The 23,648-nt window shown below is 40.1% G+C and overlaps 2 protein-coding genes across 3 annotated transcripts in view; one reads left to right on the top strand and one right to left on the bottom strand.

Moving 5' to 3' along the window:
• The window catches only part of ralgps2 (Ral GEF with PH domain and SH3 binding motif 2), a 70,907-nt gene that overhangs the window by 34,811 nt on the left and 12,448 nt on the right, over positions 1 to 23,648 (top strand). For both annotated transcript variants that reach the window (XM_031753796.2, XM_031753797.2), the window contains exons 7-9: positions 252 to 341; positions 445 to 537; positions 1,103 to 1,229. In XM_031753796.2, coding sequence (XP_031609656.1) covers positions 252 to 341; positions 445 to 537; positions 1,103 to 1,229 — 310 coding nt within the window. The remainder of the gene's footprint in view (positions 1 to 251; positions 342 to 444; positions 538 to 1,102; positions 1,230 to 23,648) is intronic.
• angptl1a (angiopoietin-like 1a) lies at positions 3,712 to 22,140 on the bottom strand. The gene is made up of 6 exons (XM_031753799.2): positions 21,839 to 22,140; positions 12,424 to 12,671; positions 11,680 to 12,300; positions 8,585 to 8,778; positions 7,178 to 7,448; positions 3,712 to 7,088 (listed from the first exon to the last, which is right to left on the bottom strand). Exons 2-6 carry the CDS (start codon positions 12,611 to 12,613, stop codon positions 6,901 to 6,903), a joined length of 1,464 nt encoding a protein of 487 aa, XP_031609659.1. The 5' UTR covers positions 12,614 to 12,671; positions 21,839 to 22,140; the 3' UTR covers positions 3,712 to 6,900.

Here is a 23,648-nt window from a genome sequence, read left to right as displayed (position 1 = left end):
TTACTCTAGAGCTAATTTCCAATTGACTAATGTAGCGTTTCTGCAGTTTGCCATGCGCTCTGCTGCGCTGCTTTATAACCGTTTTAATTAAGAGTTGTCACACAGGTCTTGGCTCTAGATTCAAAATCAGGAGATTTTGTGAAGCAGAACTACCCTTTGTCCTTACTTGAAATGGGTTTTCTGTAATACTTGGTCATTTGTAGTCCTTGTTTGTGAGTATTTTTTTATGTTTGTTTGTTTTTTTTTTCTAGACAAGTTTCTGGGTGGTACGAGAGATCCTCCATGCACAGACGTTGAAGATCAGAGCCGAGGTGCTGAGTCTGTATATTCGCACTGCCAAGGTACACAAGTCCACCCAGGACATGACTTTGTTTTATCCACACGAATGTTTGCAGTACAAATTCAACTTAGTGCATGTTTGATGTACTCTACTACTACTCACAGAAACTGTGTGACATGAACAACCTCCATGCGGTAATGGCAGTGGTGTCAGCGTTACAAAGTGCTCCCATCTTCAGGCTAACCAAAACTTGGGCGGTGAGTAATATTTGCTGTGCTTTGAAGTCACAAGTTTATTAGTAGAGTTCTGTCAATAAGCAGGAATTTCCCTAAAGCCTGTACCAAAACACTGGACACATAAACGGAGAATAATAGAACAAAGTAGCACAAGTGACATGGCATGATGAATAGAAGAGTTAAAACTTTCAGAAACTTTAATTTCACAAGGAAAATGAGACGTTAACAAATACAAATACATTTCCCTTGAACTCTGATTACTTTTAGAAAGATGTCAGCGTCTCAGTGAAATGCCAAGTATCTGTACACGAAATTGACACGATCTTTATGGATGGTGAACATTTTGAATTCATTATTCAATTTTAAATCAGTGTCTGTTTTACAAACATGTCTGTCAGTGTTCTCAGTGAAGATGTAGAAGTTACATAATAACATAATGATGTTGTGATGTAATGCTGGAAATTTCTTGAACTCTGGTCTGCAAAACCACAGGAGGTTCTTTTAAAAATATTTTTATGGTAAAATCTTTCCACTTGTACATCTTAGCCCTAATGTGTTCCCTCCTTATCCTTGTCTTCGTGTGTAGTTACTGAATCGGAAGGACAAGGCAACGTTTGACCGGCTTGATTACCTGATGTCCAAAGAAGACAACTATAAACGCCTGAGAGACTACATCAGCAGCCAGAGCATGGTTTCTTGTATACCATACCTAGGTAACAGACACAAATCTACATGCATGCATAGCGGGTAACTACTGCAACTCCCCCCTTCTTACGAAAGGTGAAGTTTTAGTCTAATATAAGTACACAACTGTGCAAAAAAAAGCCTGCACCTCCCCTCATTTCTTTATATTTTACTTCCAAGAAATAAAGCTTTTTCTTTTAGTAGTGTTGAGGAAGAAATAGTAGTTGGAGGAATAATTAGTTAAATTGCTATCAGACTATGTTCAGATGGATTTTTTTTTCTTCTTCTTCTCTCTTTTTTCCGGTTAAACCAATGAGCTATGAATCCTGTAAGGACAACAAGGCATCCAACCCAAGGGATGGACAAATATTGTCTATACATAACAGAACATTTTCATAACATTTTCAACTAAAGAGATGGGGATACATTTTGTGTTGCTGTGACAACTGCCTGTAGAAAAGTGCTTAAAGATAACAATTTGACAGTATCTTTTGCACCAAAGCTGATATCCAAAGAGCTATTAGTCAAACGCATATCTCAGATGAACAGCAGATGAACAGTATTTGAAAGTCATGAAATGGGGAAATACAAATCCAGCAAAGACCTGACACAGGACCTGTGAAGTACATCTGGCCTTTCAGTTGATCCATTTACTGTTTGCCAAAGCCTCATTAGTAATGGTCTCAGTGGAAGGGTGGCTGTCAAGAAGCCATTCTTAAGAAAGAGAAACGGGGAGAAACGCCTGACGCATGCCAAATTACACAGGAACTGGACTGAAAATCCGTGGCAACAGGTCTGATGGAGTGATGAATCCAAACTTGAAAACTTTCATTCAGATCATCTGCGGTTTGTACGATGGGTTAGGCAAGAGGTACAACAGTCCTTTAGGAAGCCCGGAGAACTATCCCTGAAGACTACTTAAACAAATTACCAGAAAGCTGAGCTAGAGGAGTTCAGACCGTGTTGAAGAATAAAACTGGTCATACCAAATACTTTTTTTTTTTTTTTTTTTTTTTTTTAAAGACAAACCCTCTTTGTCTTTTTATACTGTATTTCCACTTATGTTTGCTCATTTAAAAAAAAAAAAAATCACTACACCCATTTCCAATTTTCCTTTCAAAATATAAAGAAATGATCAGGCTTAGCACTTTTGCCTGATTTTGATTTCTAGAAATCAATAATGGCAAAAGATGAAATAAAAGTTAATGTTGGTCTGGTTTAAGCTAGAGAAGCTGATGCAATGTAGGATTTTTGCTTTGAAAGCACTTTTATTTCCAACCATAAACTTTGGATTAAAAAAAAAAAAAAGTCAGTTGGAAGTCCAGATTTCCATTTTAGCAATTTTGCCGACTCAACACAACACCACATGTTTTATCCAAATTGCTCATATGCTGTAAATTAAAAATTGATTCATGTAGATATAAAGCGAGGAATAAATGGGTGCCTAGAAAGTTATTGTATTTGCTTGTACAACAGGTGCAAGGTGGTTTATTCCAACATTTGAGTGTGAGTAATGTTCTTGAGTAACCTCAAACCTTGTATATCTCAATAGTTTGTTACACCATGGGAGACTAGATGTTGTACATTTTAAAGACTTTTTTTAGCAATAGTATTTTTTAATCACCTGTGTTTGACGCAGTGTGTACCATATAACCACAATGATTGAAGATGCATTTCTAAATAGCTTTGAACTTGCTCAATAATTTAGCCTTCTCTGCAGAAGTGGCTGTAATGGTTCTAGTGACTCACATATTTGGGATTTTTTATCATCGTCTATAAAAATCTCAATGGAAAACACTAAAATAAACAAAAATAAATAATCTCTAGTTTAGTATCCATTAAGATGCCTTGCACTCACCTTATCTTTATGGGCTAAAGGTTACTTTAATGACAAGCGTCTGGGTTTGAAAAGCCAAACTTCCTGCCTGCGTTTGTCTTTACGTCACTACGACAATCATTTGTCTGTTAGACAGTTGCATTTATTGTTGGTGTTTTTGCTCTTCTACTTCTCTTCCCCTCCTGTTTCGGTAAGCTGTCTGTTTTCTCAGAAGCTTTCGCATCTTCGTAACACATCATTCATTCCGCCCTCCCCCATTTGGCTTAATAGTGAATGTTGAGCATAAATTTTCTGCTCTCTTATGAAACATCAAAGTTCCCTTTAGCAGGAACAAACACATGAATCACTAGGACACGTTAAAAAGTTTGTTTTGTTTTTTTTTCCTTCCCTTGAATATTCATATTCCTTTTTCCCCCCGGCTCCACAGTATGACATCACACAGGAATCCCTTACGAGTTTGCAAGGAAAACGTTCATGCCCATGTGTGTGGTTTTATAGCTGAACTGTTTGTTCTTGTTTTGACTTCAGGTTGGCTAAATAACTTTTTTTTTTAACCTGCCACAGTCCCTCCCTTTCAATCAGCCTCGTATCACAGCTACCCCTGTGCGATTCAGACTTGGACACTCAAGTATGCACAAACAAACAGACACAAGCAAATACGCAGCACGCAAGAGTCTGTTTGCCATTAAAGAAAGTTTAAGTCACCCATTTTCCCACACTGTGCTCCATCATGGATGTCTGTAAAACAATAAGACAAATGCACATCTAAACTGTGTCGTCATTGTGTATATGTTAATCAGAAGGAAACTTACTTTTCGGTAAGCTTTTGTCATTCGTCATTTGTTGCTCTGTCTTGGGGTGGAGTTTTCTAGGGCATATATGTGGGATTTGCATGGTCTTTACTTACAGTATAAACTCGTCTATGATGCTTGTGGATGTGTGACCAGCTGGCTGCCTCAGGACTGGATCGAGCCAACCTGGCGCTCGAGAGAAAGAGAAATTGCCACTTTCTTGCTCCTGCACATTTCCCTTAATCGTAAATTCTCCCGATTCCTCTGAGGGTGGAGAAAACGGGAATGAATGAGCAGGAGACTGAGAGTCGCAGTGCTTGTTCCAGAGCATCACTCCCAGCTAAGTGTTGGGTGTGTTTAAGGAATAAATTTGAGTTTGGTTTCTCTTGATGTTCGCATATTGACCTCTCTGGTGTCTAAACACAGTACCTGCTGAATTTGGGTGTTGCCGTAAATTAAAGTCCCGACTTAGAACAGAGGGCTAAAATTACCATGTTGGGTTTTTTTTTTTCTTACCAAAAGGTTTCGTTTTCTAAACTATATTTGAATGACTTCTTGACATGTTTGTGACTGTGCTCAATTTCCATTATTTTTGGGTGTGATGCCTATCACTGGCAATAAACGGTCTGGAGAAAGAGCCATGTGTTGGCTCTACAGTGACACATTTGTGCTGAACTGTGTATATGTGCAACAGTCTGATCTCTGACCTACTATTAGGTTTGGCAGACACTGCTGCCTCCTGTCTAAGCTCACATCCTTGATCTCTAGCAAATCATGTAGGGACAAAGAGCCCATAGAAACATATGGGTTAACTCTAGGAATAAAACCATTCATGTCGTTTAAAATATTTCCTGTCCTTCCACCTTGTCTAGCAAAAGCAGTACACCAGTAGCAAAACTTTGCCACCAATGTCTTTGGTATTGCTAAACACTGCTCGACAAGTGATCTAATATCTAATACAGGATCATAGGTACTGTACACATGGAAGAAAATAAAACCTATTTGATTTGCATCTGATTTTAAATGCTAAAAATAATAAAGCTTTCGATTTCAATTACACAGTTGAACCAACAGCTGTTGGCCGCGATCTGCTTGGTTGCACAAACAGATTAAAAATATCCTTTGTGTTCGTGTAACTTGGTGCTACACTTCTCTGAACAGGATGTCACTGATCAAGAGCTTGTTAATATTTATGATAGTCCCAGTGTAATTTTATTAATGCGATGCTGTAGCATGTATTTTCTGTTTTTGGCCTCTTGTTGGGGGAGAGAGATTTTTACAGAATGCCAGAATTAAGCTCAGTGGTGCTCCAACAACAGCTTGCTGTTGCTGAGTAGTGGTAGCTGTGGGACACGAGCATCAGCGTTTGGAATAACTAATGTAATGGAAAACAGCAGGTTTAAAGTGTCAAATATCTCACATCAAAAATCCTGCCAGCGGGGTTGGGGCCGGGAGGTTTTCATAACCGATTCCTGTAACCTACAGTCCTCTGCGTCAGGCTCTAGTACGGCTAGTCCTCATCTGCCCCGGACCTTTAGAGTGCATAGCTTCGGTCTGCTTTGACTTACAGTTCTTCTAAAAGAAAAGTCTAGTGGAGCCATAATTTAAGATGACTGGTCAATACTAGTTTGTTGACTTGTTTCCAAATTAGAAGATGTTTAATGATGGCAGTTAATGTTGTTTTATTAAGTTTTCTGAAAAATTTGAGATGGCTTTGTATCTCCGGCTAAACGGGACATAAATGACAATTCTTGTCTCACATCTGACCTACTGTAAATTTGTAAATGCTATCCCCGTGTGTGGTCAGAGCTAATTTCTGTTCTGTTCGCTTCCTTTAATTGGAAGTCTCCCTGATCTTATTCAGTGCTATGACAGCTTGGATTGCAACTAAATCAGATGCAATAAAGTGGCTTATCTTAGGCGATGCTGTCATCCTTTATAAATAAAACTGCTGTGCTAATATTTTACACACTGACACTTGCAGTTGTATTCGTGTGGGAAATGATTTTATGAAACTCTTGCTATTCATTAGAACAAGAAGCTTAGTGAAAAGTGAGACAGTTTGTTTATGAAAGAATTTAATTCTTTGATGGCTGGTAGTTCATGTCACAACTTATCCATCCTAAAGTCAACTAGATATCCACTCCAGGTTAGTTTTGTCTTGTGTGTTTGCGTGTGTGTGTGTGTATGTGTGTTGAAGTGCTACTAATGTATTTCTACACTGGATAAGAAAAGTGTAAAGAATTGTACTGTTACAGGGCTAGATATAACAATACCATGACTATTATTAAATATAAATACACTGATAAATAACAAAGAATGGCAGAGTGATGACATTGTGAACATTTGGCCTGAGTAGAATCACAACCTTTTTAAATTAACTTTCACAAATAAAGCCAAAGATATTTACATACTAAAGCGGTCTCAGCCATATGCACATTGAACAAGCACATTGTTGGACAGGTTCTGTTTCTGTTCGGTCGGTGGGTTTGTGAGTGGATGCTGGGGGTCGGTCGTTGCCCCAGAAGTCCAGAAAATCCAGTAGAAACAGTAGACAGTAGGTGAACTATTTATTTCCTCTCACTGTTGGTCAGGTCTTCTCAGCACTACTTTAGATTGCATTCATTTTCATGCTACCACGATTAAACATCGCAGTTTATTCAATGCCCCATCCTATGGGGAACACTACTTTCAATAAGTCACCATTAGCTGCTCAGAAGAAATCTCATCACTGTAGTAAATAATAATTTCCCTTTATAACATACTTAATCTCAAGAAGAGTGAGTAAAATAGGACATAGTCATACTAAAAGGCCTCAGGGAACTTGATGGACTGTCCACACTGATAGGAGGTGGAGAGTAGTTACTTGGGGAAGGCAGTGGTATCAGTCTTCATGTCAGCGTAACAGTTAACTAGCCACAGAGTGGACTGTTGGCCATAAACATGTCACTACCTCTTCCTCAGCTGTGGCAGAGATTCCTGCTTCTGCCTTTACAGTATTTATTTATTTATGGGTAGAGAAAGAGAAGGATGGAGACTGAGATGCATCTGAAAGAACCACAGTTCATGGTCTTAGTCAATTGGCCGCATCATGAGACGGACTGATTTTAGGGAGTAGAAACCGCCCCCGTAGTCTGCCCAGAAGATTCCATCCTGAAACTTGCTGCGGTAAACTCCCCCACTGTACCACACCCCATTCAGATTGGTCTGTCCACAGGCATTGTACCACCAGCCGCCCTTGTGGAAATGGGCGCAGTTACCTAATGAAGAGAAGAACCCAGGCTCAGAAAATAAGATCAGAGTAATGCGTGAATTATTTCAAACTAATGTAACCAATATGTTCCCCTACCAGAGAAGGAGTCCTTGTCACGATCGAGTGTAGTGAACTGTTTGCCGTTGTGACTGCTAAAGGAGTCACCAGCATTGCCCTGGTAGGTGCCTAGCCTGAGCCGGTAGCCCTCCTTCTCAGACTCCAGATGAAAGCTGCTGTACTCGGCATACACCTTCTTTCCTGTCCAGTCTTCCAGCTCTATCATCAGCTTGTAATCACCCTGTTTCGTAAGATTGTAGATGTTTTCCAGTCCGAGCCAGTGTTCGCCATCTATGTTACCAAAGCCTTTCTGCAGGGGACAGGCACCACGTTATGACATTATGACAGTACGACAGTTTCACTTGTGATTTCAATGTCACTACTTTTGTACGAGTAGTACTAATTTACGTAAGCTGGATACTGCGGTTTAGCTGAATGGTGAATGAATAGATCTTTTGCTTCTGTGGTCAGTGAAGGCAAATCGTTTCCAAAGAACACAAACATTAAAATGGAGTGAGGTTATTAAGATTTCTTGCCAGGGAGCTGTGTTTATAAGAGTGTTCTCCTTGCAATCAAGTGAATTGAAATCAAATCTGTTTCCCATTGAAATGATAATGTGTTAAGGTTGTGATCTGCGGTTTCTCACTCAACAAATTTGTTGAACAGCAAAGCCAGCGGTGATTTGGCAGTGTTTTAGATGGAGAGTTGAATGCAGCAAGTGGAGAACTGCAAGAGTGTTTTCTGTCCCTGATCCAATCACCATGACCGTATTAATACATGAATCCAAATTTTATGACTCAAGGAGAACTCCTGCAATTTGCCTTCATCACATACAGAGAAAACAGAGGTCAGGTATTTTGGTAGAAATGACACAGGAAAAATAAAGTCATCTTCTCTCATAAGGCTGAGACATGGGAAGTAGAGACACAGGGGTCATTTCCAGTGGGGTTGAGAATAGAGCTGCATTTCCCTCTCAGCCCTTGGGGCTCTCTTATTGCATACATTTGTCCCTGGATTCAGTGTTTGGCTGCAGTTTCAGTGTGAGGAAATCCACCACTAAGCTATTTACACTGTTTGAACAAGTGCTTGCTTAGTGACCTTAAAATGAACCGCAGAGACTGGGCTGTTAAGGAAAGGGCTGGGCTGCACACACTTACTAATTTTGTTGGCATTGCTCTCTTGAAGGTGGGACTTGTGAAAAGAGTGATACAGAGTCTGTCTTTATCTTTCACTTTAATTTTGGGCCATTGGCATAAGCAACTAGCGAGACATAGGTTCAGTATATATTTTATGATTATCTGCTGGGTAAGCTACATATTCTTGGCTAATGGCCCTAAACCTACCCTTATTGTACATTGGCGTTTCCTTCTGAAAGATACAAAATTCTTATCACATGTCCTGTTAGACCTGCTGTTACTTCATTAAACTCCTTTTCAGTAAACTTACCTTGTAGTTCTCCCAGTTACGGAAGAAGTTGACAGAGCCATCTTTCCTCCTTTGCAAAACTGTCCATCCTCCATTGTCGAGGCCATGCTCGCACCAGGCTTGGATCAGTCGGTCACTGCCGTTTGCCTTTAGAAGGTACATGCCACTGGTGGTGTAGCCTGCCTTTCGCACCTGGTAGCAGTCCTTGAAGGGACCTGGTGTTGTAAATGATGTAGAAAAGGAAGATAAATGAGCGGTTTTTATTTGAACATTAATATTGATGAACACTCATTTGTAATATTTTAATCTGCATATAAATTATATTGTTAATATTGAGAAACCCAAGTGGGGGTTTTAATAGGTGATAATTTTAAGGTCAAGGGTACGCATGATGCTAAGATGAGCCGTAACTTGCACTAAAAAGCCATGTATTACCATATCTTTGACAAACTTACAGAATCTTGATTTTTTTCTTTATTTATTTTTTCAACAACACAAATGATCTGACTTGCACACAGTTGGAAACTTCTGAGTAATTAGACCAGAATATGTCTTGATTTAAATGTCACTCTTTGTAGTTCTCATACAGAAAGTCATTATAAACTAGATTAAAAGGGAAGACAAAGCTGAGAATTAACATCTTTGCTCAGACCACCCAAACATTCCACAGTCTGAAGTTACATAAGCTTTCATCTGCACACCAAAGCTGTTATTTAATATTCACCTAGATTCCACCTTCAGTCAAAGCTATGAGGTGGCGTTGCACCAGAGCTGAGCTGAAGCAGCTGAATCTAAACCCGCTACATTTCTTCTTTCTCTCTGTGAATATTTATTAAACCAGTATCAACACAAGCTGGGTCTGTCTGTCTAGTCTACAGGCCTGTGGTAGACTCTCTGAAAGCACATAGGTACCCAGTATAATGCATAGTAGTTTGGTTCATCTAGACCAAACTGTGGTGAAGCGGTGCGTATTTATACTTGTATGGAACCTACATGGGAGAGGGCCTGCTAGGACCTGTGGTGGCTTTCTGTTTTACACTTTTCCCTCCTTGTTTTAGATCTATCTTGTCTGCTGGAAAAACTCATCCATAAAAACTCTATAGAAAAAACAAAATTATATCTTCTTATTATAACTTTTTATCTTGATCATGAAGGAGCAGCACTAATCGAGTCTGTGAAAACAGCAGCTGATGGATAAGGTCAGTAAGGATATGGTCAGAATGTTGTTTGTAGTATGTCTGTCAGTTCAAATACACTTTAATCGGCTGATAACTAAGCAGACAGTTACAGCTTGGTAAGGTAGATGAGGAACTCTACATAGCTGGAGGTAGTTAAAAGGATACGCGGTCTTCTTGTCATTTACAAGTTCAGTCTCTGCAATTTTACCTCCCACGAGCACTTCCTCACCTCATGCCGTCTTCTACCTTTGTGTTTCTTTGGAGATTTTTTTTTTTTTTTTTATGTGGAGGCTTTTAAAATATGCTTCTCTGCTCTTTGAGCTTAAAAGAAGCATGTCATTATTTGAATGTCAGTGGAGGGGGCGACAGGTCGTGATTTAAGAAGAACGGTGTTTCACTGATTGATGTGTGCTTTCGTGAGAAACCAGACACTTTTGATTAACGCACATTTAAAATGACTGTATAGGCATTAACTCTTGTATAGACTTTCATTCTTTCTTTTTTTCCTTTTTGCAATGACAGGGCAGTGGCTGTAAGCTGATGCCTTTTTAAAACAAAGCAAAAATATGTTAATGCTAAGGTCTAATTATACCGCCCGAATGATCATAAACAGAAAAACTGACTTAATTATTTCCAAAATGGTACGCACCTGAATTTTATGTCATTATTTAACTCTGCCATATGTAAAGCCCAGAATAGGGGATACTTTGCCATATCTTAGATGCAGTTTTATGGCATTGGTGCATGTTTTCTCAAATATTTCCTGATATAAAAATGTATGTGTTTGGGGTTTTTTTTCATTCTGATAACCTTTTTAAGGTAAATTTTGTTTTTGTTTTTGTTTTTTTGTTGTTGTTTTTTTTAAATGGTGCTTTCATACAGTTTGTTCAGCCGAGGATGTTCAGGCTCCATTGTTTACTATAGTTTGAAGAAAAAATATCAATATATATAGATATATACCTTATAATTCGTCATAGACGTGCATACCAAATGACTGAAAGTAAAGGGTAACTTACAAATAAGCTGTGAAATGTATTGGTTTAAACTTGATAAGATGATGATGATGAAGACGATAATGTAGTTTAAACTGTGACCCTGTCAAAAATACGTTTATCTTGGCCCTTAAATTTGTCTGGTTCTGACCCATCATTTTTCAGACAGGCTTTGTTTTGCTTTCCCCTTTGTCTGTTTCACCGTTTCAGGGATTGTATAACCCCTTTCAACATTCTTCCCCATACTTTAATCGCCAGTCAAAATACAAGTGCGCGGACCAAGTTTTAGGAGCCGTTTCCAAGTAGCAGTCTACCTTGCAAATTAGTTTCACATTGGCGATTATCTTTCTCAGATGTCAGGATTGGTCAACTTTTTTTTTTTTTTTTCTTTTTTTGGGGGGGAAGAAAAGAACAAAGGAGCATTGTCTATTTAGAGGATTTTATCTGATTAGTTGTTTTAGTGCAGGGTTCTCAGACTTGTTGGGCAAATCCAGTGGATGGTTACTTTAACTATACCCTGCCCCTTTACTTATCCAATTGAAGATATATCTTTTCCCATTATACCAAGTCTTCTTAATGCTGTTAAAAGAGGCCTAATCCCCATCCCACTAATTTAGTGCATATGCTCAGTGTCATGCTGCCAATACAAGCAGCCAAGTGGGATCATAGGAATGTATGATTTCACTGCCTCTGTAGCATGCCAAGCATGAGCCAACTGTGCCTCAACAGTACCAACTGTTGCGAGAAATTAGGTTTTGAATTGCAATCCCTAGCTAATTATACTTTAGTAGTTGTGTGTACAATTAGCACGGTTTCTGACAGTTACTTAAGACATCTTACTTTAGCTCAGCCTGCGTCAGCCTACTAAAAGTCATTAGATTCCTGACTGTTTTACAGTCCTCAGTTATTCCTCAGTCTTTGCCTGCCATTTTAAATTTGTACTTACCATCAGAGGTAAGCGTTCCTTGCGGTGGTGGAGGGTCAATCCCAAAAGGGCTTATTGTAGGTGGGTTGATGCGTGGTCCACGGGAGAACTCCCTGTTGTTATTGTCCCTCTGTATCTCATTCGTGAAACGGTTGTTGACTGGTATATTCTGCGGTACCACCTGCACCAGAGGGGGAACTGCAGGCAACTCACTGCGTCCCAGCGTCCTCATACACTGCTCCTCCAGTGCAGATATGAGAATGGACTGGTTGTTGACCACTCCGGCCATTGTGGCAAAACGGGCCTCTAGCTCCCTATACCTTGAAGCCAGTCGCATCATCTCTGAGGTCACATTGAGGACACGGTTCTCCAGCTGGGCAAGCTCCAAGGAGTTGTCTCTCTTCCTGATGATCTCATGTAGCAGCTGCATATATAGTTGGGTCACCCTGGAGTTCATGTTCCTGCTCTCTTTCCGCAGCAGCTTCATCTCATTCACCAAGTTACCATCCACATCTACCACCAGCTGCAGCGTCTCAATCTCACGGCGCTGTTTGTTGAGCACTTCCCGCACATCTGCAATCTCCATACGGGTCACTCTTTCCTTGTCTGGCTCTGGGCCTGTGGTGCTGGCACAGATTGGACCTGATGACAGATATGATTTAAGAGATTAATAAGAAGCTGTTTTGATGTAATGGAAAGCAAAAGAGAGACTAGTTCAACCATATTGTACTACGGGTACTTTTCGAAAAATAGCATCTTTTCTACCTGTGATTCTCTGCTCAGGTACAAGGAAGGTATAAGAGCATTTTTTGGCATCAGGATCCAGAGGAGCTCTTTTACTCCTGTGGAGAGAAGGCTCTTTGGTCCTCCGGGCTTCCCTGGAGCTCCTGCAGTAACTTTCCTGCCAGAGGGAGAGGCAGAGCAAGGCGCACAGACTCCACATCAGCCCTTGCATTGCTGCTGGCTGACTGAATGGATAGATGGGCAGCTACTGGTACTCCCTCCAGGCCTCCCTGAAAGAACACAAGACCTTAGGAGTTAAGGAAACAACCTTTTCTTTGTGTACAAGGAATAAAAACACCAGGACTGTCAATTATTTGCTTTTCCAGAGCAGAGGGCTATAGAATTTTGATGAAATAGTATTTGAAGCTTCTTCTTTTTTTCTTTCTTAAAAAAAAAAAAAAAAAAAAAAAAAAAAAATCAGCAGACAATCTGTAATTGTTTAGGAAAGTATCCAGTCGAGAATTTGTCACGTACTGCTCCCACAGACTGTTATTTGTGTGGAAATGGTGAAAGAGAGAACACATTTTCTGTCCAGCCAACTGGCTTACGTCTGCTTTCTGTCTTAGTTAGTTCCCCTGCTGACAGACACCCCATTTTTCAGAGTTTCTCTTGGTTTCCCCCTATTAAGGAGGTATGATATCTAACTGTTGCTGATTTATCTTTATCTTCATCCTGCCCTTGGATTTAGTTTATCTTCTTTAGTCTTGGACAGAGACTTGGCAAACTCCCATCCTCCCGGCTTCTATAAGATCCTACTTAAAGTTGTTTTTTTGTTTTGTTTTTTTTTCCCCCAACTGTAGGAATCAGGAACCCTTTTTAGAAATTATGGTATTTCTCAGCAAGTTGACCACAGGAATCAACTTCCAGTTTCTGGACTGTACTGTAGATACTGGAGCAAGCAGCAGAAAATGGATGGTAACTTCATTTATTTTAAGTTGGATGCTTGCAAAGCACAGTCTCTTCTTAGTTTCTTTTCCCCGCAACAGATACACTTTTATTGATATGACAGAAAATGGCAACCTAATGTGTTACAGTTACCTGATTCTTGCTGATTGATGCTTACATGGCAGACCCACATCAAGCTAAATGTATCAACAAGCTTTTTAATAATAATGTGCCATGCTGGGGATGTCATCTGCTACAGGCATGGGTAGTTTGAGAATAGAGGAGTATAATCTACTCCATGGTTATTGTATCGTTACTGTATTTGTCTCACCTGTCCTCCAGTGTGAACGTAAAGTTACAGTAATGAGACAGATTTCATCCATAGCTGAGGATTTTTCAGTTCTTAGCAACAGGAAATTGTGGTTAGCATGCAGCACAGGCTGCTAAAAAGCACCTCACTAAGCTACTGGCATTTTTTAACATAGCGTAAAAACCTTTTGCATACAATTGAGGGAATACTCCAGCCTTAAGAGGGTGTAAAAGATATGTTGTGGCCATGCACCTCAGTAGGAAATTCAGTGCCCCTTGGCTGTATAGTTTTTTGTTTTTTAGATATAAAGTCTATTCCACGTTGTTCCACCATGACATTAAAATATAAATACCTGGCTTCTGACTTACTATTGAGGATTGTTTTTGTTTTTTTTCTTAGTTGTCCACAGGGTCCACGGCTTAGACATAATGTTACTGTCCTTTGTAGCTAGGTTGGCTACTTGCACTGGCCTCACCTGAAACACACCAACCACAAATCGACTCTAATGCAGTTTCCTTTGACACAGTTAAACATGCCAGCACGGGTGTTGGGTAGAGGTACTATTTATATTTTATTTAAATTATATTTTCCAAACATGCATGCTTTAATGGATATGAGATTAAGTCAGAAATCAATCAATCAATAATACGTGCAAAGCTGTTTCCCCTTGTGATTTTTTTTTTTTTTTTTTTTTGTTTTGTTCTGTTTCTCATCAGCACACAAAAAGCGCTCTCACGGTCTCATATACTGCTCAATTTAACACCCGACCTGGTCCTATGCAAGGCCAAGACTGTCTATCCCTCCTAATCCACTCCGTCACTCTTCACAGTCAGTCTTTTCTCTATGCCACATCATTAAGGCCTACCCTCCACCCTGAAACTCAGGCGCTGTATGTCTCCCATATGACGCCATTGTGGTTTTTCAGGAATTCTGGCAATTATGTCACTTGGAACAATGTTAAAAGCGGACAGAATTACAGTTAGTACTGTAGATCTGCAGGGGGTGTGTGTGTGTGTGTGTGTGTGTGTGTGTGTGTGTGTGTGTGTGTGTGTGTGTGTGTACCTTTTTAATGGTATGTGTAAGTTCGTTTGTCTGTCTGTATGATTGACTACTGTGTGCATGACTACTCAGAGATGTTATTCATTTTCATGGTTGTATGTTTTTCCAGCAGCCTGTGTCTGACAGCGTAACCAGGTACTGTGTCCTTGCTGACCTTGGTGAGAGCTGCTAATGACTTTACCAGCAGCGTCAGCACTATCAGTCCTCAAGTGTCTTCTCTCCTAAACTGTGGTTGACTTTTTACACTTATCAGTTCCACAAAGTCTTCATATTCAAAAAGCTTACGGGGCATGAACAGAACTGTAACGTCACAGCTCATCTATCAATTATTGCCTGCCTTAGCGCCTACCTACAGTCCCTTTCCTCTCTCCATTTGCTCTCTCAGCTCCTGCCTTCATTTTGATTGATTGATTGATATACCTTTATTAGTCCCACAAGGGGGAAATTTCATAAAGAAGGAAATTTTATTTCCTTCTGTGTGGTGGTTCTGAGTATGAGGGGCCTAGTCTCTTTTCATGGAAATGTAGCATATCAAAGACATTCCAGGAGATGCTGAGAGGTCAGTAGTGTGTTGTAAAGGTACAACATTGAGAGTGTTTTATCAGAACAAGCAGAGTGCCCTTTGAGTAAGAAGGAAAAAAAACCCCATCTAAATTGGTTCAGGCCTGTAAGGGTTGTTAAAAGAAAAACACAAAGCTCACCTGTGTTTAAAGAACATCTGGTAACGTATCTTTTTATACTTATGCAGTAGTACACATCTGTCCATATATGCATGAGTTCACACTCCTTGATTGTTTCTCCTCAGGCTGCATTGCGTATAAAAGATGGATGCAGCCGTTAATGCAGGACATTAACCATTGTGTTTTTGGAGTTAGGAAGCAAGAATGTGTAGTACCAAGTTAGCTTAAGGTCACAAACTTGATGTGCAAGTTATAGGCTGCAAGTATTATTTCACTTAAAATGTATCGTCAGGTGGTTGAGAGACAGTAGGAGGTTAAAGATGGAAGAAAGTAATGGTGGTAGAAAATGGGTCATGGCCCTTTTTGCCTTTCAGGTCAGTCATCATGAACATAACCTGAGGCAAATCCTCTCATACATAAACTACTCTCATTCCTTTTTATTCTCAACAGAATTCTCTGGCACTTTCTTTCAATGTGAAAGCCCCATCCTCTTGACTTTCCCCCTTTTTTTTCATTGCTTTTCTTCCTCTTTGCTCCCTCTGTTTAGTGCTCCTTCCACCCTTTTCAGTCACAGTTAACTAAAAGCACATGGGAGAACTAGACTGTAAGTAGTATACCAAATAAAAAAATTTTAAACCAATTTTCTACTTTAATATGAATAGGATTGTTATTTTTTTGTTGGCGCTGCCTTACAAGCAAAAAATCATGTGTAGTCCTTTTTTTTTTTTTTTTTTTTTTAAACCAGTGAAGGACTGACAAAGGATTTGAAACGGTCACCTCTGCATGCCTTTTTTTTTTTTTTTTTTTCTCCATCTTGTTGGCAGTAGTATGATCTCATGCACCTCTGTCATGCATTGCAGGGAATGCACTTCCTTATCTATCTTACAGTATTTCTTTAACTCCCCTGTCTGCATGTCTCTTTTTGTATGTCCCTGTCTGTGCTGTGGGTTAATTTATTTTCAATCCACAGTCATTCCACTGTATGAACCATTACACTATTATAAATGCAAATTCTGCACTTCAGCTGTAGTTGCACTATATTTTGTTTTATGTTTTTTAGTCACTTTATTCTTTTTTGATCATTTACAAAGGTGTTCACCACACTTGCACACATATGAAAAATTTCTATATAGAAACAAAATTACGAATTACAAAATGCGAATTGGCGTCATGCTTAATAACTGCATTTCAAACTGGTCTTGGCGTACTATATTTACAATGACGGCACAATGACAGCCAGTTTCCTCTACCTTAAGGTTGTTCATCTAGAGGCTGATGTTATAATTATATTATGATTGTTGTAAGAGAGGAAATGACCAGAGAAGTCATTAAGAAAGACATCTGCTTACTTTACTCCTGGTAGGGAAAAATTAGCTTGTAATATTTGGATCCACAGCATAATGATTGTTAGGGCTGACTTCACAGCGATGGCCATATGGCAGGCACTCTTATAACCTTGGGTTTCACTGTGCATAATTGCAAAAAACATACACATTTGTCACCTGAAGAAAACGATTACAAATATTTAGTATAAACTGCCTGCATGGAGATTGTCATACACCTGTAGGTGTCTGGTTGCAGGTGACTTGAGTGTGTATATTAGAAGGAATGCCAAACAGACAAGTGATAAATTAAAGGAAAAATCTGAACAACGGCGTGGAGAAAGTTAGATGTGTAATTACAAGTGTGCTGTTTGTTAGGCTGTTTACATAAAGTCTTGCTCTACGTCATGTACAGAAATTTTGAGAAGAGCCAGTTGATTGTGATTTCATGTCAAGATGGTGGAACTGATCCAAGTGAAAACGAGGTTCAATGTTGGAGCACAGATGGTATGAGCTTCAGTGTCTGCTCAAGTGGTTACATAAGTAGTTTAACTGTAGTCTCAGCTAGTGGAGAAGTACATGTTCCATAAACCAGGAGAAAAGTATAGGCCTAAGTGCTTGAACCCTGCATGAGGAGATGTCATAGTTTGGGTTTACGTATGAGATTGATGTAAATCATGCTGTGGCCTTTGAGGTCACTAGATTTGAAGCTTATAGAACATTATGAGCCAACGTGTTACGCAGCGCTATTAAAACTCTATACAAGGGGATGACTATGAAGATGTTTATCCCTCATTTAATGTTCCATAGAGTTGGAAAATAAAATCTGTGGTGCCTTTAAGGCTGTGTTGGTGGCACATGGGAGCTTAATACCTGAATGAGAAACTTTATATTCGTTTTTGCTTCAGTTTGTAACCTCCTGTACATATGTATGATATCAGTCTGCAGCATGTTTGTTTCAGCACCCATGGTGGTTTTCTAATGTGTCAGTCTCTCACTTGATGGATTGCAGTCCAGCCAGTGGGAGAGAATGACTTGGATAGAATTTATTTATATTTTCAAAGTCAATGTTTTTCCCAGCCTCCAAAATCCTCTGCTTCCACTCCCTCATCTGGTCCTCAGACTTTCCCACAATAAGTCCAAAATACCTCCAAACACCTCATCACTGGTTACAAAAAGAAGGGAACGTGAAAACAAAATAGGGAAAATAGGGATGAGTGAAGGAAAGAAGTTTATTCTCATTCAAGGAACAACGTGGAAACAGCAACAACAGCAGCAGCTTTTTTTCTGTTCATGACATCACACAGAGCTGAGTTACATGAGAAGTCAGACTTTTCCTGCGCTTGCTGAAACAATAGGTTACAGAAGCGTACGCAGAACGGCCAACAAAGAAACAATCTAACTTGCTTTTAATGAAGGATAGAATGAAAATGTGAGTGAATAAATGGCTTTGGGAGGATAACTCAGCATGAGTGGGGATGTAGTAAAAGCGCTGACATTATGAAGCAGTTAATGAGAAGAAAAACAAAACAAAAAAACAGCATTCACACAGGAGTGCTAAAAACACGGAAAACTCGTAAAAGCCTCATCAAAACTGAAGAAACTTTAAATGCTGCTTCTAAAATGGAATACAAATTAGATTGTGGTACAGTAAGTAATGGGAATGTTTTATATCAGTTCATGGTGTAAAACTGAAAGGGAAGCGAGGGCAGATGCAAAGAATTACAGTAGGATTTTCTTTTTATTAGAAAACCTGAGCCACAAACGGATACTGGAGGTTTTTACTGGAACTTAAGTCAATCCACTAAACGTTATAACTTGCATATTAAGCTGATGGTGGCCTGTATTTGTAATAAAACCAACCCTTACCAACAAGTTATTTCAACCTCCTGCTTTTCTAGCTACTAAACTGTCGTCCTTGATGATGCTATGTTAGTGAGGCGTGATCCCCCAAAACCACCCTGAGGCCCCACGGGCCCCCATCTGTTTTCCTTCTTCTGTAGGGGAAACTCTATAAACATGTGGGTTGAGACTGTTGTTGGGGTCAGAGGTCTATTTGTAGATTAGTGTACAGTCCCACCCTTCCTCTACTTTGCTCCCACCCACTCAACCCCCTGAAATCAATTGGTCTTTGTGGAAAGCGGGTTCCCCGTCTTACTCTGCGTTCATAACATGCACTTAAATGCACAGAAACTCTGTTCACACAGGGTCATCCTTTTGTCTGTGCTGTGCTTAATGTAATGACTGAGATTTCCAACACTGTCGTTATTACATGACACTCTTCCTCTTGCTTCCCCTGCTATAGGATAGACGATGCACACACACATCTTTGGCGTTATTCATCCTTGTGCATGAAAAAACCAACTGATGATACCATAAACTTGCATCTTCCTTTGTAGTGTATTCTCTCAGTCAGGTGGCTAATTTATCTTCTCAATGGATCACGTGAGAAACTGGGACTGTTTTGTGCTCCACCAATAAGCTCGGTATTAATTTCGTCGATTGATTGATTGATTGAATCTTTATTTTATTTATGTAACCCTCCACAACAGTCCCAGTTTCTTGGTGAAAATTAATTTCCCACCCGTCACCTAGCTAGGTTGATAGATTAGCTGTAGCTTCACCTGTCCTGGTTGGCGTACTCTTTGGTTCATAACTGATAAATAAATGAATATCTGGATTGCTGCTTCAGGTTTTGTGCAGCAAAAATTAATTTCAGGAAGGTCAGGCGATCCAGGAAAGCAAGGAGGGGGAAAATATATTTTTTTAAAAAAGAATTTATATGAATGTTTGTTTGGCTGGATGGACAAAATTTCTGATTTATTACATTCTTTGGCCACTCGTGCATACTTTTCCTTGGTTTTTATTTCTCTTCTGAGTCACACCTAGCCTTAAACTCATACCTCAGACTACACATGCTTTCTATTAGCTAAATCAACAAGGAAGAACACATAAATTTGCACATTGCATTACACGCTTGCTGTCCACTGGCTCTACTTAGTTACATGCCTCCACTTCACCCGTCTATTTACCCTGACCTTCTGGCTGACCTCTTCCTCCCTACGGTGACCAGTCTGTTCAGCTGTGTCCAAGCTCTCATTAATGAGCTTCAGAGTTCAAACAAACTTTGCTGTGACTATCCTTGACTTTATCCTCCACTAGTTTTTGTATGTCCTTATAAAGTCTAAAAGTTTGTGTGGCTCATAATGTCGGTTTGAGTTTTAAGAGATATGTAATGTGTCAGACTTGTTGTTCTGTGGTTGGGTTTAACATGTGCACACAGTAGTGCAGGAGCAGTGTTTTTGGATAAGACTTTATCCAGGATGTTATCTTTGTCCGCTTGTCTAATTGGCTGCGTTTTGCAGATAAAATCAGTTGAGACTAGCATTGACACGGGTTAAAAATGCAAGATACGATTGGATGCGTGCCTGCTGCCCAAACACCGCAGCTGTTTGTTGGCGCTGGCTGGGTGAGCTATGAGTCTCGTGCTGAGTTACAGCGTAGTCTATAAAGGGACTGGTGGGGAGGGCTGCAGGTAACTGGCTCTGATGGACCACGCACTGCCTGACTGGCTTGTTGTGGGACTTTTGCAAACTTTAAATAGAAAAGACATCAAACAGATTTTCTGCTGTGATTTAAAACTCTTAAGGTGAAGGCTAAGAGAATGGTTGGTTTATGCGTGGATTGTAAGTAATGACCCGTTTTTTAAAGCCTGTCCCTTGTGCAGTCACGGTTCAGGTAGAGCCGAATGCTGGTGCTTCAGCATGGAATGTTCTGGATGTTTCTCAGACAGCTGTTCCTGCCTCCCCTTTATCTTTTTATCTTTTTTTTTCTCCCCCTTATTTTTCCAGCCTGAATTATTAGAGGTATCGATATTATGATTTATTACTCTAAGCGGAAAAATGAGCATGCTCGTGCAGTGTTTTCTTAGCCTTTTCGCCATCGCTCATTTTGCCTTTTACTTCAAACACTGGCTTTTTGAAGGTCTGCGTGTCTCTCACGGACCTTTACAGCATTCACAGATGTGGCTTTGTAGCGAGCAGAATGTTTCCACAGATACCACCAACAGACCAGGACGTGAGCAAAAACATTTGAAGATAATTGTGAGTTGTTGATATGGAAGAGCACCATATTGATGTTATTAGGGTTCAAAGCTTTTGCCATCATGACAAGGTTGGGACTGAAGTGTCTAATGTCCATGGGGTTTATTTGATAGAGGATGTGGTTAAGGTTGGCTTACAGTGCATTTTTATCTTTTCCCTTAAGCTCCCTGTTCAGGGTCGTGTTATAAACTGTCGTAGAAACAATCTACTCACTTTTAAACCTTCCAAAAGGGGCTGTGAGATGAGATGAGATGTCACCACGTCTGAATGTACAGATGGAACTTATTGGCCTAACCCCGATTTCCACCAGGTTAACTCGGCTACATCCCTGTACCCCTGTTAGCAGCCAGGTTCAGACTGTATTAGGAAACCAAAAGCCAAGAAAAAATAAACAGGCCTAGGAGCAGAGCTCAAATCTCTCCATCTGAGCTGATCACTCTCCCTCAAGTGTTTTGCTGGAATGTCCCAGTTTTCTTCCTCTTTTCTTTTTTTGTCTTCTTTCTGGCTTTTTCTTTCTCCTCAGGTAAGGTTTAATGTCATATTCAGAGCAAGTTTAAGATCTTGGATGTTTCTCCATTCTCACATCTAGATGAAACAACTCATTAACTATATATTTTTTTAAATAGTTTTACATAACTGATGTAAATCATGGCCCTGCACACCAGAAATAGTTGTACTTTCTGACTTCAGCTGTTTTTGCCCTTTCTTAATACAACTAGGATCATAAATTCTGTCCAGATTTCTTTCTTGGCCTCATATACATTACATATGTTAAATGTACACACGATACACTTCTCAGTATGCTGTACACGGTATATCCCAGTCAGACTCCAGGGATAGCCAAAGAAGCGTTGCTAAATGTTTCTGTCTGCAGATGCAACCTCCAGTCACGAAACGTCCTAACCTCTCCAACCTCTCAGCCAGAGCTCTCACAGCTGCCCAGACACACACACAAAACACCATCTTGCTGACAGACACACACACTCACTGATTCCAATATCAAAATTGAAAACAGAATAAAACTGGGGCAGCGTTTACCTTTTTGTTACCAGTAGTGAGATGGATGTTTTCCTGCAGTTATGGTTTCACGTGTATATTATATTCTGTCTTCACCGGGCTGCAGTGCGCAGGACTCATGTCTCTGTCTCTCTCTTTGTCCAAGTCTTCAGAGGTTCTCTCCTCTACTCACTCCTCCTGTAGCAATAAATCACAATGCAAGGCCCTACTTCCCAAAGCTGCACTTCTCCCTGTGGACTTAGCTTTCCTGGTGCTCAGACTGGGGCATGGTTCAAAAGCCGGCCACTTCAACAGAATGAGCTCTCACCACTGATGCCTTGAGTTTTTCACAAAGCATGGGGGAGACTAGAAGAGGGAGGGGAAGGAGGAAGAGAAGGGAGGAGAAGGGGGATGAGGGTGTGGGTGTTGAAGATTGCTTTTTTTTTTTTTTTTTTCCCCCCCCCTCCTTTATTTTTTTTTTTTTTTTTTTTTTAGTTGCCCAGCCTACCTCTGATGTCATAGTGATAAAGAATAAAAAAGACTGAAAAAGAGAATGGCAGAGCTGCTGATTAAATGTCCCATCTTTAACAATGACCTGTGTGGTTTTTGTATAAGGGAGAAAAGAGACGAGGCCTGTTTGAATTCAGGTGTTTTGCTGAGTCCAGGACTGCTTTGACCTCTTCATCCTCAATTACAACTTGAAGTTCCCCTCCTTTTGCTTTTCCCTGTAGCAACGAGAAAAGCTGATTGTAATGCTGCCGGGGTTTCGGAGCTTCTTCCTGTAGAGAACAGCTGGATGTGAGAGTCGGAGACCAAAGCAGGCAGATAGAAATGATTTGTGGCACTACTGGTGCAAAATGGTCACTCCAGGTTTACTCTGTTTATTTGGACTTAACTTGCTTTTTATCACCATTGTGATTTACTTTGAATGTGTTATTTATACATGTTTAAGCTGTAATGTTTAAAAGATCTTACTTGGACCCTTTTGGAAGAATTTTCTCCCTGATTTGTGATTGAATTTCTTCCTTCTTGCCATGATTATTTATTTATTTCCATCTCGTACAAGTTTTGCTACAAGTAAACATATATAAAGTGCCTGTGTATCCAAACCACAGCTTCTGTACTCATGCTTCTGTCTGCGTGTTCCAGGCAGTATGGATTTGTGCATGACTAACTGCTGTTATCCCTGACATACTCTCAGACAAGAAGCTATAGCGGTTAAGCCTTTAGGATTTCTCTCTTCCTCCTCTTCTCCCCAACTCACTGCTGAGTTGCAAAACGCTTGTAAACTTTTTCTTCTGTTCTCACCCTTTCCCTCTAATTCTAATCAGCTGCTTGTGTGTGTGTTGTGAGATATCCCAAAAACAAAGTGTGACCTCCTTTATCTGTTGGATCTCCTGCCGTTGTGTGTTTAGGCTCTGTGTCAGCAGTGCTGTGTGTATTACACCATTTTCCATGGAGGGGAGGGTTATGGGTGTCATGTAGTCTGCTGTGCGATAAGTTTTCTTACATCTGCACCCAATCTCGACCCTGGCGTGTCAAAGAAACATTCTGCAAGAAAATTGAAAAGAAGAGGGGACTGTAAGGAAATGTGCACCATCAGTTCAACTTGTTAATAACTCTCTTCAGAATGATGGGAAGCTGCTTCTGGGTTTGTCTTTTAATGTTAATATTTATTTAATGAGAGTAAGAATCTCAGCTTTTCTCCAAGTCTAACAGAAATAGGCACTGAGAGTTAGGGGGGAGAGATGGCCATGAGTTGGAAAGGCTAAAGAGAAGATCTACTCGGAGCACTCGTTCAGATCCACTGGGAGAAAAATCAGAGGGAAAAAGTCTTTTTGAAGCTTGAGCA

The sequence above is a fragment of the Oreochromis aureus genome, linkage group 23 (genome assembly GCF_013358895.1).
Source record: "Oreochromis aureus strain Israel breed Guangdong linkage group 23, ZZ_aureus, whole genome shotgun sequence".
Taxonomy (NCBI): domain Eukaryota; kingdom Metazoa; phylum Chordata; class Actinopteri; order Cichliformes; family Cichlidae; genus Oreochromis; species Oreochromis aureus.
Note: the sequence above shows the minus strand (reverse complement) of the source record. Positions and strands in the feature narration are given on the sequence as shown.

Excerpts from the sequence above, each read along its gene's own strand:
- angptl1a (XM_031753799.2), bottom strand. The coding sequence starts at position 12,613 with ATGCAAGGGCTGATGTGGAGTCTGTGCGCCTTGCTCTGCCTCTCCCTC. Across the intron at positions 12,301-12,423 it reads ACCTGAGCAGAGAATCACAG|GTCCAATCTGTGCCAGCACC; the intron begins GTAGAAAAGATG and ends ATCTGTCATCAG. Across the intron at positions 7,449-8,584 it reads GTAACTGGGAGAACTACAAG|AAAGGCTTTGGTAACATAGA; the intron begins GTAAGTTTACTG and ends TGTCCCCTGCAG.